This window comes from Oncorhynchus mykiss, chromosome 22 (assembly GCF_013265735.2).
Source record: "Oncorhynchus mykiss isolate Arlee chromosome 22, USDA_OmykA_1.1, whole genome shotgun sequence".
Taxonomy (NCBI): Eukaryota; Metazoa; Chordata; class Actinopteri; order Salmoniformes; family Salmonidae; genus Oncorhynchus; species Oncorhynchus mykiss.
Genome location: NC_048586.1, coordinates 29,978,283 through 29,996,513, shown reverse-complemented (window position 1 = coordinate 29,996,513; position 18,231 = coordinate 29,978,283). Strand labels below are relative to the sequence as shown.

The following is an 18,231-nucleotide window of genomic DNA, read 5'->3' as shown; positions in this document are numbered from 1 at the left end:
CTCTTTGTTTGTCAGTCTGTCTGTCTGTCGGTCAGGAAGGAAGGAAGCTGCTCCTGTGAGGATCAGAGATGAGAGGATGAGAGGGCCACCGGGCTCAGAGCTGCCAGAGAGAGAGAGGGGAGTGAGAGGAGAGAGAGAGAAAGAGAGGGGGGGGGGCAGAAAGGTATAATTATAGGACTTACAGGAGTTAGCTCTTCAAACACACCTCTCTCTCCTCAGAAGCTCTAAGCACCTCTTTTATCTGCTCTTTCCTGCGGAGGAGCGGAGAGGAAGGGGAGAGGAAGGGGAGAGGGAGACCGGGCAGAGTAAGGAGAGAAGACAGACAGAGAGGCAGAGTGGTGGAGTCTCTTTGGTCAGTTCTCGTGCCTCAGGGAAAGTCCAGGGTTCGGTCCGTCCCAAACAACTGGCGCCGACTGATAAACAAATAAATAAACATCACATCAATAACTCAACACTCATAAACAAGAAGGAACATTTCAAATCTTAGACACATGAACCAGAGTCTGAAGCTTTCATGTTCTTTAAAGGTACAAAGTATGAAGTTTAATGCTCCCCTTTTATTTCTGGACCAACAACAAGGATACCAGATATAAACACAAACCCCTCCTCTCCCTTCCTCTCTCTCTCAATTAGCTTGATGGCACACTGATGAAAGGATAGATGCAGATACATGTGAGTAGATTTATTGAATGGTCTCCGTCTCACCACATCAGTAGCCTAACAGTAGCTAGAATAGGTTAATTCAATAGCCTACCAAGAGGAGATGTATTGTTTGGGGTTCACCTCTAGATGTCGTAGTGGAGTTGTGGAGGCACATAAATACCATTCGCTACCTGCATCAGGTTGATCCTCATCTCCTAGGGCGGAGAAAATGTATATTTTCCTGTGAGGAGGAGCTACTGTGGATCGCCGGCCATGCACACGGTGGGCTGAAAACAGCCAGATTAACGAAGGATTTGTTTACAGCTGTTTAGATATTGGTGATGCCTGTCAGACGGCTCAATAGAGTCTGATCATTAAGCTACAGCAGTCCGCTCAGAGATATAGGCTACTCGCCGCCAGACCTGTCCCGTCTCAACTCCACTCTACACGCAGGTAAAGTGCTTTGGAATGTAAAACGGGATTGCTGCAAGATTTGGGGAAATTCCTGGAACATTTATGCTGCAGACACATATATAGCCTACTTAACTGTAATTTAAATTTTCGAAAATAACTGCATGTGTTACATTGTTTGTTGGTCGAAAATCAAGCAAATATTCAGAAAAGTTAGCCACTGTTGTAAAGATATAAATGGACAAATGTCAAATTATCTACATATTTAAATAGGCCAGTTTATCTGCCTTAAATATTTGATAATATAGCCTAGTAATTGCTCTAAACCGGAGTTTCTTTTTCATACCGGTATTTCAGTTTATATTAGACCTGTAGTTGATTGCATGATAGTAGAGCGCAGTGTGTGAGTGTGTGTGGTCGCCATGTGTTTAGGGCACCAGGTTTATTGTTGATCCATTGGGGATGTAGCCTACCATCGTGGAGGTAATTGTTACATGAAGAGAGCATGGGCTCTTAGTTCACCTCTCATCTCCCGAGAGAGACAGCGGGTTCTGAGACAGCGACGGGTCCTGATCGGTCCCGATCCCGGTGTGTGCTTTACTCTTCTCTCAATCCTCTCCGCATAATTGTTTTGACGGTGCCGCCTGGTTTTCGCCCTCCCCGGGCCCTGGGGGAACTCCTGGCCGCAGACAGGCAGCCTAACCCGGGCTCGACATGCTGGGTCCTGACGCTCTCTGAAGTCTGGAGCTTTGAACTACGGCTGCAGCGCTGAGGGTGGAAATCAATCCCTCACTCTGTGTCTCTGCTCTCCGAACCCTCTCCCTCTCCCCCCGGCACACCGCCGCAGTTTTTCATGTTTGAGGTAGAAAGGATAAATAAAGAAGAAGCGTCAGAAAGAAAAAGTGTAACTCATCTTCAAAGCTTTAGTATGGCGCCGCAGGATTAAATGGATGAAAGGAAATACTGATCATAATAACAACAAATGTAGCAATGATAATATGAATATTTGCGTAGTAATAATTCGGATAGGCTAATAGCTTTTTTAGTGGCATAGTAAGGAATTTAGCTGTATCACTGAAATTCTGCTGATAAAATTTTAAACTTAAAAAAGTTAATTATATATATTTGTTAAAGACATCATATCTTATTTTGAAGGTTTAGAATGTTCTGTACAAGGACAATGGTGACGTGTGCCTGACAAGCCTGCACTATAGACGTAATAGGCTATAATAAGTTTACAAATTAATGCAGATTTCTGGAGAACAAACACATATCCTGTCTCCAGATACAGGTAGCAGAAAGTTCTCATTATGTCAGATAATATTAAATTCAAACAATATGTATCCTAATATAGATTCAAATGTAACACTCAAGTTTTTAAGCAGATTCACAGATATCTCCCTTTAAGGTGATTGAGCTCGTCTCAATAGAAGATGTTGATTTCCTTATCCTTAAATGTGTAAATAGATAACCATACGAGCTGACCTGTAACAGATGTTGTTCTAACTTTCAAAATACACCGTAATCTAAGCAGATCCAATGTCCATATATTAACATGGTGTGTCATTGAAGGAGTGTATCCTCCATGCATCAATTCACTTTCAGTAATAATTGTGTTATAACCTAATGTGTTTGAGGAGAGAAGAGGGAGAAGGGTCAGAAGGGTCACTACTCTCTCTCTCTTCTACTGTATGTCTGGCTGTTTGAGGCTAATGAGACGTTGTCAGTCCAGTCCGTCAGACCAAAGCCCAGGGTCCCATAGCCCACTGCTTGGAGTCCTCTACTCACTAGAGCCCAGCCCCTCTCCGACCCCTCGACTCTTGTGCTACAGACACCATAACCATCCCACACTAAACACAAATGGACTGACAGACAGATGGTCAGCCGTTCTGCTGTCATGCTAAAGACTAAGGAACAGAGAGACGCAGACCGAAACCGTTTTTCCCACCTGCTAATGAGTTAGACACAGTAAATGGACCCGCCCACCTACAATAACGCTCAATAGATAAAGCATTAGACGAAGGTAATATGGAGAGAGAGACGTTCTGCCTCAGTGGAGGTAAAGAAGAGAGGGATTAGGGAGAGGCGACGATGAAAGACAGATCACGTAAGACAGAAATCAAAGGGACTACTGAGTGGTGTGGCTGGAGGTATGTATGTATGTGTGTGTGTGTGTGTGTGTGTGTGTGTGTGTGTGTGTGTGTGTGTGTGTGTGTGTGACAACTCCTTTTAATGTGCATTAAGAGTTTGTTTTTCCTGCACTCTGAAAGGGGATAGTCAGTCTGTAATTAAAGCAATCAGAGATGAAGAGAGATGAAGAGACTACACCAGATACACACACACACACAACCACACCACACACACACACACACACACACACACACACACACACACACACACACACACACACAGACACACACACACACACACACACACACAGTTGTATCAGTACAGCCTTGTGATGATATGAACCTGTTTAATAACTCTGGAGTGTCTCTGAAAACATGGAAACAATCTGATATAAGCTTCATCTCCATGAATCATCTGATGTTTATGATGCGCCATTAAATAGAAGAACAAATATGTTGAGTCAATGTACAATTGTAAGGCAACCAGCTCCAAAATGTTTGTGTGTAAACATTTTGTTGAGCAAACTCACAGCTGGTTGCCTTCCAATTGTACGTTGAATCAACATGTTTTTTAGTTTTTTTTTACAGTGTAGTCTTTCAGTAAAGAAATCAAACTCTGTCCTTTCAATCCCTGCCGCACCCACCTACTCACTTCCAACTGCTGTTAATGCCTGGGTGTATTTTCATGTGTATTTCAATGTGTATTTAATACTTGTGCTGTTTGTTGGCTGCAAAGTGTTTAGTTCTAATGAGAACAAACTGTCTTCAGTACCCAATGTTCTCCCTTCCCCCAGCCCTGTTTATGATGTTTCTGCATGGAGGTTAGTTGTAGTGGTAACATGTGTTTGAGATATGAGAGCATTTGGCAGGTCTGTATGTATTAAAGAGGAATAATTGGCTTTAAAGGAGAAATCCTCCAGTATCTGACTGATTGTGTTTAGGAGTTGTTCATTAGTTGGAAGCAGCAGGATGGTGTGTTGTGTGTGTGTGTGTGTGTTCGTACGTTTGTGAGAGAGAGACAGAGAGGAGAGGGCAAAATGCGGAGAGGAAAGTACAGGAGAAAAGGAGAGAAGGCTTTAGAATGGAAAACAGACATTGACTACAGAAGGTTGAGACTAATGCCAAGAGTCCAGCACTTCACTTCATCCAAGTATTTGTTTAATTGTCATCAGAATTAAACCACAGGCATATGAACCCCATGCACTTTGTATTTGTGCATGCACACATATGTGCACACGTGTACTTGTATGTATGTGTGTGTGTGTGTGTGTGTGTGCACGAATATGCACGCGTCTGTGTGAGAAAGGGTTTAATTGGGTTCTTGGCTTCATCTCCTCCCTGATTGCTTTGTTAGAGAAGCCACATCCTAATCTGACAGAGTCATTATCAACTCACAGTAAATATCCATTACGGGGTTAAACATTCATTTCCGTTGCGTCCTTTAGATGATAGATCACATCTGTTACCACAGAGAGATCAGGGAACGGGGGTTGGGGTTAGAGAGAGATAGGATTCATGTAGAGGAAGGGAGCCTGGGATAAGACCCGGGGTTCATGGTTAGGGATAAAGTTGGGGAACAGAAAAAAACAACAATCTAATCTGTTTACCAGGTTTACAGAAATAACTCCAAAACACATTTTGCTGCATGAACATTAGGATTCACATAGAAAGTTAAACTAGACTGGATATCTAGGATTATTCTGAACATTCTGTCACTTTATGGTTTGAATTGAGGAGATATAGGTTCTCTATGGAACATTCTGCACACCCCACCCTACCTACCATGAGACATCCATGTCTTCATCACTGGAAAATATCAACGGTTGAGTTTGAGATTATTTTAAAGCTTACAAACAGTGTTGTCAAAATATTATATTATTTATTGAAAATAATGTTTTGAAATTAAAATGTCATCATTTTTAATGTCGAATCAAAAGTGGTGCTGTCAAAATTGGATTGAATTCAAATAGATTTACCCAAGAGAGAGAGAGAGAGAGATAAGACAGATGCTATCTGAAGACAGCTGTTGTTCTGGCGCTTACCTTCTGTGTTTTTCTCTGTGTATGTGTGTGTGTGTGTGTGTGTGTGTGTGTGTGTGTGTGTGTGTGTGTGTGTGTGTGTGTGTGTGTGTGTGTGTGTGTGTGTGTGTGTGTGTGTGTGTGTGTGTGTGTGTGTGTGTGTGTGTGTGTGTGTGTGTGTAGAAGATGATTGCCCCTCCTGGGTCTCTAGGGGGATTTTCCAATAAATCAGTCTGTCTGTAGACAAACACTGACAGCCCTGACAGGTCCAGGATCAGTAATGACTTAATAAGAGTTAATAGTTATGGATAGTTCTGTCGGGTTAGATCAGATCAAGCGTCAACTGGCTACTATTCACTCTGCTTAACTGTTATAATGGAAAACTTTTGTTGCATATGACTAATGCTTATGATGACACATAATGGATTGGAGTTATAAAGCACTTTTTCCAACACTCAAAGTGTTTTACATTGCTCATTGACGGGTGAGGATACATAATTAATGAAACTGTGTGCCAGGGATGTTACAAGACTACTAGATCACCTTCAATCAATGTGATACTGATAAATACGCATCTGTTGTTGAAGACAGCAGCTCAACGTGTTTCATCCTGCTGATTAGTGATGGTTATTGAAGAGAGACACACAAGTGGTTACTGCTAACACGAAAATACTTTCACCATGCCACCATACAGCGGGTGAATGCAAGCATTTCAAGAGACTGTGCCTTAAAACCTAATGTCTACCTGGCCCACCACTCCACCCTGGCCCACCACTCCACCCTGGCCCACCACTCCACCCTGACCCACCACTCCATCCTGGCCCACCACTCCACCCTGGCCCACCACTCCACCCTGGCCCACCACTCCATCCTGGACTTGAACTGCCTTTATGACCAGGTCCACCTCTACAAGGCAGCAATCCCAACTTTTGCCAGGACCCTGAAGGACGTCACCCTCAACCGTAGCCCCAACCCCTCATACAGGAGCAACAGAGCAACAAACACCCCGCCCAGACCAGCGAGACACCCTCCCAGACCTGCAAGACCCACTCCGGAAGGACCTGCACCAAGAGAACTCACGCCAAGAAGACCTATACCCAGACCACAGCATCACCAGGCAAACCACAACCAGCTAAGACTACCACAAGCAAACCCTGGCCACACAGAATATAGGCCACACCATATCAGACCTATGCCCCTTCGGCCCCTGCGGCACAGATCTCAACATGAGAGCAGGACATAATTATGCCCAGACCGTGAGCAGAGCAACAGGCCCAACCTCCATTATTGCACCCGAACAATCCCCATCCTGCGACCTAAGAGGTATGTATCAGATGCTCAACATGCTCTACTCACACCTACTGTGATGGTCCGGGCCTAAACCACACAAAAACAACACTAGACACTATGGAACACAAAGCTTTTACTATCTCATCCTGGAATATACAAGGTCTGAGGTCATCTGCCTTTGGCCTAAAGAGCAGGAACACAGACTTCATCATAGAAATTGGAAATACAGACATTGTCATCCTACAAGAAACATGGTATAAGGAGACGGACCCACTGGTTGCCCTCTAGGTTACAGAGAGCTGGAAGTCCCATCCACCAAACTACCAGGTGTGAAACAGGGAAGAGACTCAGGAGGTATGCTTATTTGCTATAGAGCAGACCTAACCCACTCTATTAAATTAGTCAAAACAGCAACATTTTACATCTGGCTTAAAATTAATAAGGAAATGTCCTCATGTGTGCTACCTATATCCCCCTAATATAATCCTTATACTTTAATAACGATGACAGCTTCTCCATCCTAGAGGGGGAGATCAACAATTTCCAGGCTCAGGGACATGTCTGTGGCAACCTAAATGCCAGAACTGGACAAGAACCCGACACCCTCAGCACATAGGGGGACAAAGACCTACCTGGAGGTGACGGCATTCCCTGCCCCATATGCCCCTCTAGACACAACTATGACAAGATAACCAACAAAAATGGGCCACAACTCCAGCAGCTCTGTCGGACGCTGTGTATGTACATAGTCAATGGTAGGCTTCGAGGGGGCTCCTATGGTAGTTACATCTATAGCTCATTTCTTGGCAGTAGCACTGTAGACTACTTTATCACTGACCTCAACCCAGAGTCTTCTATGCCATCAAAAGGAACATATAAATTGACATACCAATTAGGAAAAAAATAAAAATACTGTAATCAGTCATAGAACCCATTGCACTTTATGGTTGTGAGGTCTGCGTTCCGCTCACCAACCAAGAATTCACAAAATGGGACAAATACCAAATTGAGACTCTGCATGCAGAATTCTGCAAAAATATCCTCTGTGTACAACGTAAACCACCAAATGATGCATGCAGAGCAGAATTAGGAAAAGAGCCACTAATTATCAAAATCAAGAAAAGAGCCATTACATTATATAACCACCTAAAAGGAAGCGATTCCCAAGCCTTCCATAACAAAGCCATCACATACAGAGAAATTAACCCAGGAGAAGAGCCCCCTAAGCAAGCTGGTCCTGGGGCTCTGTTCACAAACACAAACAGACCCCAGAGAACCAAAGGACAGCAACACAATTAGACCCAACCAAATCATGAGAAAACAAGATAATTCCTTGACACATTGGAAAGCATTTACAAAAAAACAGAGCAAACTAGAATGCTATTTGGACAGAGAGTACACAGTGGCAGAATACCTGACCAATGTGACTGACCCAAAATTAAGGAAATCTTTGACTATATGCAAACGAAAGGCCGCCAAAAGCAGACTTGGCTCTCAAGAGAAGAAAGGCTATGTGCACACTGCCCACGAAATGAGGTGGAAACTGAGCTGCACTTCCTAACCTCTTGCCAAATGTATGACCATATTAGAGACACATATTTCCCTCAGATTACACAGACCCACAAATAATTCAAAAACCAATCCAATTTTGATAAACTCCCATATCTATTGGGTGAGATACCACAGTGTGCAATCACAGCAGCAAAATGTGTGACCTGTTGCCACAAGAAATTGGAAATACAGACATTGTCATCCTACAAGAAACATGGTATAAGGAGACGGACCCACTGGTTGCCCTCTAGGTTGTAAATACAACCTATATCTATGGTTATTTATTTTCCCTTATGTACTTTAACTATTTGCACATCATTACTGTATATACTGTATAACACTGTATATATGTATAACATAATATGAAATGTCTTTATTCTTTTGGAACTTTTGTGTGTGTAATGTTTATTTTACATTTTTTATTGTTTATTTCACTTTTGTTTATTTTCTATTTCACTTGCTTTGGCAATGTATGTTTCCCATGCCAATACATTTTTTTATTTATTTTTTAACCTTTTATTTAACTAGGCAAGTCAGTTAAAAACAAATTCTTATTTTCAATGACGGCCTAGGAACAGTGGTAACCACCTAAAAGATTTTGTACCTTGTCAGCTCTGGGATTTGAACTTGCAACCTTTCGGTTACTAGTCCAATGCTCTAACCACTAGGCTACGCTGCCACCCCACTTGAAATTGAATTGAGAGAGAAAGAGAGAATGAGTGAGAGAGTGGATTCTCCACTCCAGCAGTGACCCCTGTATAATTGTGTCCATAAAGGTATCTGTGTGTGAGCGCCTCTGTAAGCTGTGTTGTAACAGGAACTCTGTGGGGTCTAGTAGAGTATTATAAGCCATGCCCGAGGTGTCGGTCTGTAGAAAGTATTGAGTTGTGGTTAAGGGCGCTGTACTGCAGCGCCAGCTGTGCCATCAGAGTCCCTGGGTTCGCGCCCAGGCTCTGTCGTAACCGGCCGCGACCGGGAGGTCCGTGGGGCGACGCACAATTGGCCTAGCGTCGCCCGGGTTAGGGAGGGCTTGGTCGGTAGGGGTGTCCTTGTCTCATCGAGCACCAGCGACTCCTGTGGCGGGCTGGGCACAGTGTACGCTAACCAAGGTGGCCGGGTGCACGGTGTTTCCTCCGGCGCATTGGTGCGGCTGGCTTCCGGGTTGGATGTGCGCTGTGTTAAGAAGCAGTGCGGCTTGGTTGGTTGTGTATCGGAGGACGTTCAACCTTTGTATCGGAGGACTTTCAACCTTCGTCTCTCCCGAGCCCGTACGGGAGTTGTAGCGATGAGACAAGATAGTAGCTACTACAACAATTGGATACTACGAAATTGGGGAGAAAAAGGGGTAAAATTCAAAGAAAACATTTTTAAAAAAGAAAGTATTGATTTGTGCCCGAGGTGTCGGTCTGTAGAAAGTATTGATTTGTGCCCGAGGTGTCGGTCTGTAGAAAGTATTGATTTGTGCCCGAGGTGTCGGTCTGTAGAAAGTATTGATTTGTGCCCGAGGTGTCGGTCTGTAGAAAGTATTGATTTGTGCCCGAGGTGTCGGTCTGTAGAAAGTATTGATTTGTGCCCGAGGTGTCGGTCTGTAGAAAGTATTGACTTGTGCCCGAGGTGTCGGTCTGTAGAAAGTATTGACTTGTGCCCGAGGTGTCGGTCTGTAGAAAGTATTGATTTGTGCCCGAGGTGTCGGTCTGTAGAAAGTATTGGTTTGTGCTCGAGGTGTCGGTCTGTAGAAAGTATTGGTTTGTGCTCGAGGTGTCGGTCTGTAGAAAGTATTGGTTTGTGCCCGGGATGTGGGTCTGTCAGACCGTTATTGACACAGATAATGACTCTCAGTGTGTTTATGTGAGATTAACTCTCGTTAGAAGATTAATTCCCCGGGGCCTTGGGAGATTGAGGTCGGCTTTCAACACAGACATGTCCTAACCGGGAGGACAGAGAGAGAGGGAGGGAGAGGGAAGAAGGATGACAGAGAAGGAGGGAGGGGGACAGACAGAGGGAGAGGTGGGGGACAGATAGGGAAAGGAAATGAGTGAGAGAGGGGCAGAGAGCGGAAGGGGGAGAGAGAGAAAAGGGAAAGAGTGAGATGGAGCAAGAAGGATAGGGGATAGAGAGAGAGGGATAGAGAAAGAAATGGGGAGAGAAGGGAGAGAGAGATACACTCTTCAAATAGAGAAGTGCATTCCAGTGTGAGTGTGTTGGGTGTGTGGGGTGCCGGGGACTCGCAGGGGATTGAGGAGCTTGGCTAGAGCCTGATGAAAGCTTCTGGGTGTGTGTGTGTGCGTGTGTGCTGAATGTGTTCGATTAGTCTGATAATGAGGTCCTCGGGGCAGAGTCGTTTGGCAGCTCTCACTTCCTTTTCAGAAGACAAGTTTTTTCATCAAAACAAAAAGTAACATTTTCTTATCTTTATCCTGAAAGCCCAGCAGCGCCACTGGGTCTCACTCACTCACTCACTCACTCACTCACTCACTCACTCACTCACTCACTCTCACACACACACAGGTTGTGGTTCAATTAAGCTAATTTCAGCCCCCAACCACCTGCTATCACCACTTATCCACCACTCCCCCATCCTGTCTTCTGAAACCATGAAAAAAAAAGGGCATGGACTCAATCTCCCTCTTAAAGTAGTGTAATCAATCTCATCTGTATCTGATTGATTGACAATTTATAGTGTAGGAGTTAGTGGTGAACTCTATCTCTGATTCCCATCAGTTGTTTAAGTGATCGTCAGTGTGTCTCTCAGACACTTCAGTTGAGCTGTCACACAGAGAGAGAGAGAAACGTTTCCTTTGTGTGTTTGTGTGTGTTTGTGTGTATTTGTGTGTGTGTGTGTGTGTGTGTGTGTGTGTGTGTGTGTGTGTGTGTGTGTGTAATACCTGAGTTAGGGTGACACCCGGACCCCTATAGCAGACTAGCTAAACACGTTCTTTCTTTATGGATCATCTGATACAATAACAGCTCCATGAACATAACTATTACACACGCTGCATGGTGCTACATACAGTACACCAACACTACAGTACACCAACTCTACAGTACACCAACACTACAGTACACACCAACACTACAGTACACACCAACACTACAGTACACCAACACTACAGTACACCAACACTACAGTACACCAACTCTACAGTACACCAACTCTACAGTACACCAACACTGCAGTACACACCAACACTACAGTACACACCAACTCTGCAGTACACCAACTCTACAGTACACCAACACTACAGTACACACCAACACTACAGTACACCAACTCTACAGTACACCAACACTGCAGTACACACCAACTCTACAGTACACCAACACTACAGTACACCAACACTGCAGTACACACCAACTCTACAGTACACCAACTCTACAGTACACCAACACTGCAGTACACACCAACTCTACAGTACACCAACTCTACAGTACACCAACACTACAGTACACACCAACTCTACAGTACACCAACAATACAGTACACCAACACTACAATACACCAACACTGCAGTACACACCAACTCTACAGTACACCAACACTACAGTACACCAACACTACAGTACACACACATTCTACAGTACACCAACACTACAGTACACGCACACTCTACAGTACACCAACACTACAGTACACCAACACTACACCAACTCTACAGTACACCAACACTACAGTACACACCAACACTACAGAACACCAACACTACAGTACACACCAACACTACAGTAAACTACAGTACACCAACAATGCAGTACACACCAACACTACAGTACACTACAGTACACCAACAATGCAGTACACACCAACACTACAGTACACTACAGTACACCAACACTACAGTACACACCAACAATACAGTACACTACAGTACACCAACACTACAGTACACCAACACTACAGTACACACCAACACTACAGTACACCAACACTACAGTACACCGACACTACAGTACACCAACTCTACAGTACACACCAACACTACAGTACACACCAACACTACACCAACACTACAGTACACACCAACACTACAGTACACCAACTCTACAGTACACCAACACTACAGTACACACCAACAGTACACCAACACTGCAGTACACACCAACAGTACACCAACACTGCAGTACACACCAACACTACAGTACACACCAACCCTACAGTATACACCAACACTACAGTACACACCGACACTACAGTACACCAACACTACAGTACACCAACACTACAGTACACACCAACAGTACACCAACACTGCAGTACACACCAACAATACAGTACACCAACACTACAGTACCCAAAACTACAGTACACCAACAATTCAGTACACCAACACTGCAGTACACACCAACACTACAGTACACACCAACACTACAGTATACACCAACACTACAGTACACACCGACACTACAGTACACCAACACTACAGTACACCAACACTACAGTACACCAACACTACAGTACACACCAACAGTACACCAACACTGCAGTACACACCAACAATAGAGTACACCAACACTACAGTACCCCAAAACTACAGTACACCAACAATTCAGTACACTAACACTGCAGTACACACCAACACTACAGTACACACCAACCCTACAGTATACACCAACACTACAGTACACACCGACACTACAGTACACGAACACTACAGTACACCAACACTACAGTACACCAACACTACAGTACACCAACACTACAGTACACACCAACACTACAGTACACCACAGTACACCAGCATTGCAGTACAGACCAACACTATAGTACACCAACAATGCAGTACACACCAACACTACAGTATACACCAACAATACAGTACACTACAGTACACCAACACTACAGTACACACCAACAATACAGTACGCCAACAATACAATACAGTACACTACAGTACACCCCTACAATACAGTATGCAAACACTACAGTACACACCAACAATACAGTACACTACAGTACACACCAACACTACAGTACACTACAGTACACCAACTCTACAGCTTCCTAATGTCTGTGAAACCACAGTGAAAAGCCTGTCACTTCTCTCTCTCTCAATTCCGTCTCTCTCTTTCAACCTGTTTTTTCTTGCATATGCTGCAATTATCTGTTAGAGACTCCATGAGAAATTTACTTTATAACAATAATTACAGTATGTGTGTGACACAACCTCTCCAATGCAGAGACTGTGTGTCATAGTTACTATTCAAATAAATATTCGCAGTGAATATAATTACCCCTATAGACAGGCAGACAGCCTTAGATTGCTGTGAGCAATGGGTCTGAGACAGAATGTCTTACATGTGAATTTTCCCATCCGATCCTGGGTTTGTCTAATTAACTTTTTGTTCTGTGTGTTTGTGTAAGAGAGTGATCTACACTTCCGTTGTACTACATTTACATTTTAGTCATTTAATATACGCTCTTATCCTGAGCTAATGTCTTGCTCAAGGGCACATTGACAGGATTTTCACCTAATTGGCTCAGGGATTCAAACCAGCGACCTTTCGGTGACTGGCCAAACGCTCTTAACAGCTAGACTACTTGCCTCCCATGCCACTAGGGAGGGAGGGACACACTGAGACACTGACTGATTAGTGGATCATTCTCTTTGGCTGGTGTGGCTCACTTAACACTGAATAACGTACATTCTGAATACGATTGCACGTGCAACGCCAAAAGGCCCGATTTATGACGTTTGTTGTGCAACCACAGTGAATGTGAATAAGCCCAGTGGTCTGTCAGAAAGTTAGCTCTGTTTATGTGTATGCATGCTATGGTTTATGACGGAGGTAAACAGGCAGGTAAACAAGGCAACAGCTCAGTCCTCCTTCTGACTGCAGGGCTGCAGGATTTACTGCCTGCCTGCACACCCACTCTTCAGTACGCCAGCACACACACATGTATGCACAAACACACACACAGCCTCTGAAGGAAAGAGAGAGAGAGCACACTAGCTGTGGTGGGAGCAATTAGGCTGCAGTAAAAGTCTGTGTTTGTTTACATCCAATAATACAACTCCGTTAAAGGTTGCAGTGGGTCATTAATGTGGTGTGTCAGAAAACCTGCACTCTCACAGAATGAGACAGGACTGGATCTGTTTATAAAAGCACTTTAAACTGCACAAATAAACAAACCTGTAACTAAGAATGTCCCTAATGACACAGAGTTTCCCTGAGCCTGGACAGTGTTGAAACTGATCTGAGATCCTGTGTGTTTATTGACCTGCTGTTAATGTCTCTGTTTAACTCCGCTTTACATAGTTGGTGTTTCTGGGGGAAAAGACTCTCTCTCACCAAGGCATCGCCTTCCAATAACACTGACGACATTATTTATACTTTATTGGCACACACGCACACATCCTTTATTAAGAGAAACACGTGCTCACTGTTATTGTAGCGCTTGGAGTGGGCCAATAAAAATCAGTCTCCTGTAGGTAAGGGCTGAGCCTGGCAAACATACACACACAGATGGACACAATACACACATAGGAACGCACACAACCACACACACACACACGTAGTGTTGCTATAAACAATTAAATCCTTTACATTGACATTATTCCTTAAATTCATGAACAAAAAGGGATAAATCATGTTTGAAGTTTGGTCACATTTTTGTTTTATATGTTCTTCAATGTACCTGTGAATGCTTGTATACCTCAGTAAGTACAGATCGGAGAGAGAAAGTGTGTTTCCCTGTGACATACAGTGCCTGTATAAGTGTGGTAAATATGTGCTGGCAGAGGAGTTAAAGGGGTTTCTAGATATGTGACAGTAACTAAAACAAAAGCAAATAGCACAGTCCCCCTAATGACTGTTTACCCATAATACATCTGTGTCAGAGGTTTAACAGGCTGATCCTCTCCTCCTCTGCCAGGCTGCTCTCACCCATTCACACACTCCCTCTCTCTCTCCTCAGTGACCGGGCTTTAATAGAGGAATTGTTAATGATCTCATCACATCAGCAGGGCAGAGGAATAATAACCTGAAGTAGAGAGCAGTATCACACACACACTCAATGGAGTATAACCCACACGCACTATGAGACATGGTAGGGGTATGAGGCATGGGTTTCAAAATGCATGTACTGTACATCTGACTCTCTTTCTCTCTGGCTCTCTCTCTTCCTTTCTCTTTCTCAGGGGAAGGTGTGAAGATGTTACAGAAAGGAAGTCAGAAAGAGTCTCTCTTCCTCTGTTTGTTATTGGTGAGTATCTCTTAAATTACTCTTCCAATTCCTGTCTCTCTCCTCCTCCCCCTCCTCTCCTCATCCTCGCCCATCTTCAGCAATGAAACAAACTGAGGATAAAGACAACAGTGTAACAGATACACAGACACACTGGCAGAGGTACCGCCAGACTTTAGCAGGTCTTTGCCAGAGGTTGTGAAACATCAAAGGTTTCTCAGTGGAGCTCTAAGAGAGTAGTTATAATCTGGGTCTGATTCGCTCCTCTCTTCCTCTGATGTTGAAACCTGTTGGTTGTGCATGTGTGATAGTGAGCATGCGTATCTGTGTTGGCTGTATTCCTAGGAGTTTAACTTCCCTCAGAGCTCAGTTAATGATCCCCACTAAAGCCACTCCTGGCGGGGAGGGAAAGGGACAGGGACAGGGACAGGGAGAGGGGGAAAGGGAAAGGGAAAGGGAAAGGGAGAGAGGGAGATATCTGCAACACCAATAATGCTCACTGTTGCCACTAGAGGCTGGTTTTGAATGCATCTCCCAATGTGCGCATTGGATCTTGAGCGACTTGGTTGGAATAACTACTGTCACATGTTGGGGTTTGAGTGGTTGCCCATTGGTATCCCACATCCTTTCATTCTCACCAGCCACACGCTCCCTCCTCCTACCTTTTTCTCCTGACGCTTCCTACTCCTCCTCCCATCTCCTCTTACTCCTCCCACCTCTTCCCTTGATCTTCTTTCTTCCATCTCCTCCTTATCCCAACTAATCCTTCTTCCTCCCTCCTCCCCCGTCTACCTCCTCCCATCTCCTATTCCTCCTCCCATCTCCTCTTCCTCCTCCTCCTCTTGTTTCTACAACTTGATGGGAGTCCACCTGTGGTTAATTAAATTGCTTGGATATTATTTGGAAAGGCACACACCTGTGTATATATAAGGTCCCACATTTGACAGTGCATGTCAGAGCAAAAACCAAGCCACGAGGTTGAAGGAATTGTCCGTAGAGCTCTGAGACAGGATTGTGTCGAGGCACAGACCTGGGGAAGGGTACCAAAACATTTCTGCAGCTTTGAAGGTCCCCAGGAACACAGCGGCCTCCTTCATTCTTAAATGGAAGAAGTTTGGAACCACCAAGACTCTTCCTAGAGCTGGCTGCCCGGCCAACTGAGCAATCGGGGGAGAAGGGCCTTTGTCAAGGAGGTGACCACGAACAGATGGTCACTCTGACAGAGCTCCAGAGTTCCTCTGTGGAGATGGGAGAACCTTCCAGAAGGACAACCATCTCTGTAGCACTATACCAATCAGTCCTTTATGGTAGAGTGGCCAGATGGAAGCCACTTTTCAGTAAAAGGCACATGACAGCCCGCTTTGAGTTTGCCAAAAGGCCAGAATTTTCTCCATCTTCTTAGATATCATACTCTGCTTCCACAGGGTATCCCACTGATTTTAAAACTCGGTCCTCCAGAAAGAGGAGAGCAATTAGCAACACTTATGCAGTTCTTCGTGATATCTTTCAAAATAGACACGTTAAAAAGGATTACCTACACATACTGAGCTCATGTTATAGACAGAAGCGTGCTGCATAACAGACCAATCCGAAACCATCTCTCGACGTGTCCATTATCACAGCCAATCATGGCTAGTGGGAAGGTTCCTGTTTTTTTCCGTGGCTAAACCAACTAGGCTCGTAATTTAACAATTTTATTCCTATTTAGAGATGGCATACAAGTTTGCATTTTGATAAAACAAATATATGTTTATGTTTAAATGCCTTTCCTGTAAGGTAGACCAATGCCTGAAACGAGTAACAGTTAAATATTTTTTTTTAATTCAAAGAGTATTATTATATTATTTATCAATTGACTATGACTTTTCAAATCACCCAGCAGTGCTATTTGCAGAGTTAGCGCCAAGAAAACGTTAAAATGTTCTGCCATTCCTGAACCTGCGACCAAAAACAAGCTACAGTGCCTTGCGAAAGTATTCGGCCCCCTTGAACTTTGCGACCTTTTGCCACATTTCAGGCTTCAAACATAAAGATATAAAACTGTATTTTTTTGTGAAGAATCAACAACAAGTGGGACACAATCATGAAGTGGAACGAGATTTATTGGATATTTCAAACTTTTTTAACAAATCAAAAACTGAAAAATTGGGCGTGCAAAATGATTCAGCCCCTTTACTTTCAGTGCAGCAAACTCTCTCCAGAAGTTCAGTGAGGATCTCTGAATGATCCAATGTTGACCTAAATGACTAATGATGATAAATACAATCCACCTGTGTGTAATCAAGTCTCCGTATAAATGCACCTGCACTGTGATAGTCTCAGAGGTCCGTTAAAAGCGCAGAGAGCATCATGAAGAACAAGGAACACACCAGGCAGGTCCGAGATACTGTTGTGAAGAAGTTTAAAGCCGGATTTGGATACAAAAAGATTTCCCAAGCTTTAAACATCCCAAGGAGCACTGTGCAAGCGATAATATTGAAATGGAAGGAGTATCAGACCACTGCAAATCTACCAAGACCTGGCCGTCCCTCTAAACTTTCAGCTCATACAAGGAGAAGACTGATCAGAGATGCAGCCAAGAGGCCCATGATCACTCTGGATGAACTGCAGAGATCTACAGCTGAGGTGGGAGACTCTGTCCATAGGACAACAATCAGTCGTATATTGCACAAATCTGGCCTTTATGGAAGAGTGGCAAGAAGAAAGCCATTTCTTAAAGATATCCATAAAAAGTGTCGTTTAAAGTTTGCCACAAGCCACCTGGGAGACACACCAAACATGTGGAAGAAGGTGCTCTGGTCAGATGAAACCAAAATTGAACTTTTTGGCAACAATACAAAATGTTATGTTTGGCGTAAAAGCAACACAGCTGAACACACCATCCCCACTGTCAAACATGGTGGTGGCAGCATCATGGTTTGGGCCTGCTTTTCTTCAGCAGGGACAGGGAAGATGGTTAAAATTGATGGGAAGATGGATGGAGCCAAATACAGGACAATTCTGGAAGAAA

General features: G+C 44.0%; 1 protein-coding gene across 3 annotated transcripts in view; it reads left to right on the top strand.

Annotated features, from left to right (window-relative positions):
• Nucleotides 1-867: 867 nt before the first annotated feature.
• The window catches only part of LOC110501718 (tumor necrosis factor receptor superfamily member EDAR), a 55,508-nt gene continuing 38,144 nt past the window's right edge, over nucleotides 868-18,231 (top strand). Inside the window, exons 1-2 of one of the 3 annotated variants that reach the window (XM_021579461.2) lie at nucleotides 868-1,095; nucleotides 15,178-15,242. In XM_021579461.2, coding sequence (XP_021435136.2) covers nucleotides 15,192-15,242 — 51 coding nt within the window. In that variant the 5' untranslated portion in view covers nucleotides 868-1,095; nucleotides 15,178-15,191. Of the gene's footprint in view, nucleotides 1,096-2,873; nucleotides 3,204-15,177; nucleotides 15,243-18,231 lie in introns of those variants that run through there. The other 2 variants (XM_036959070.1, XM_021579462.2) reach the window with 2 other exon arrangements.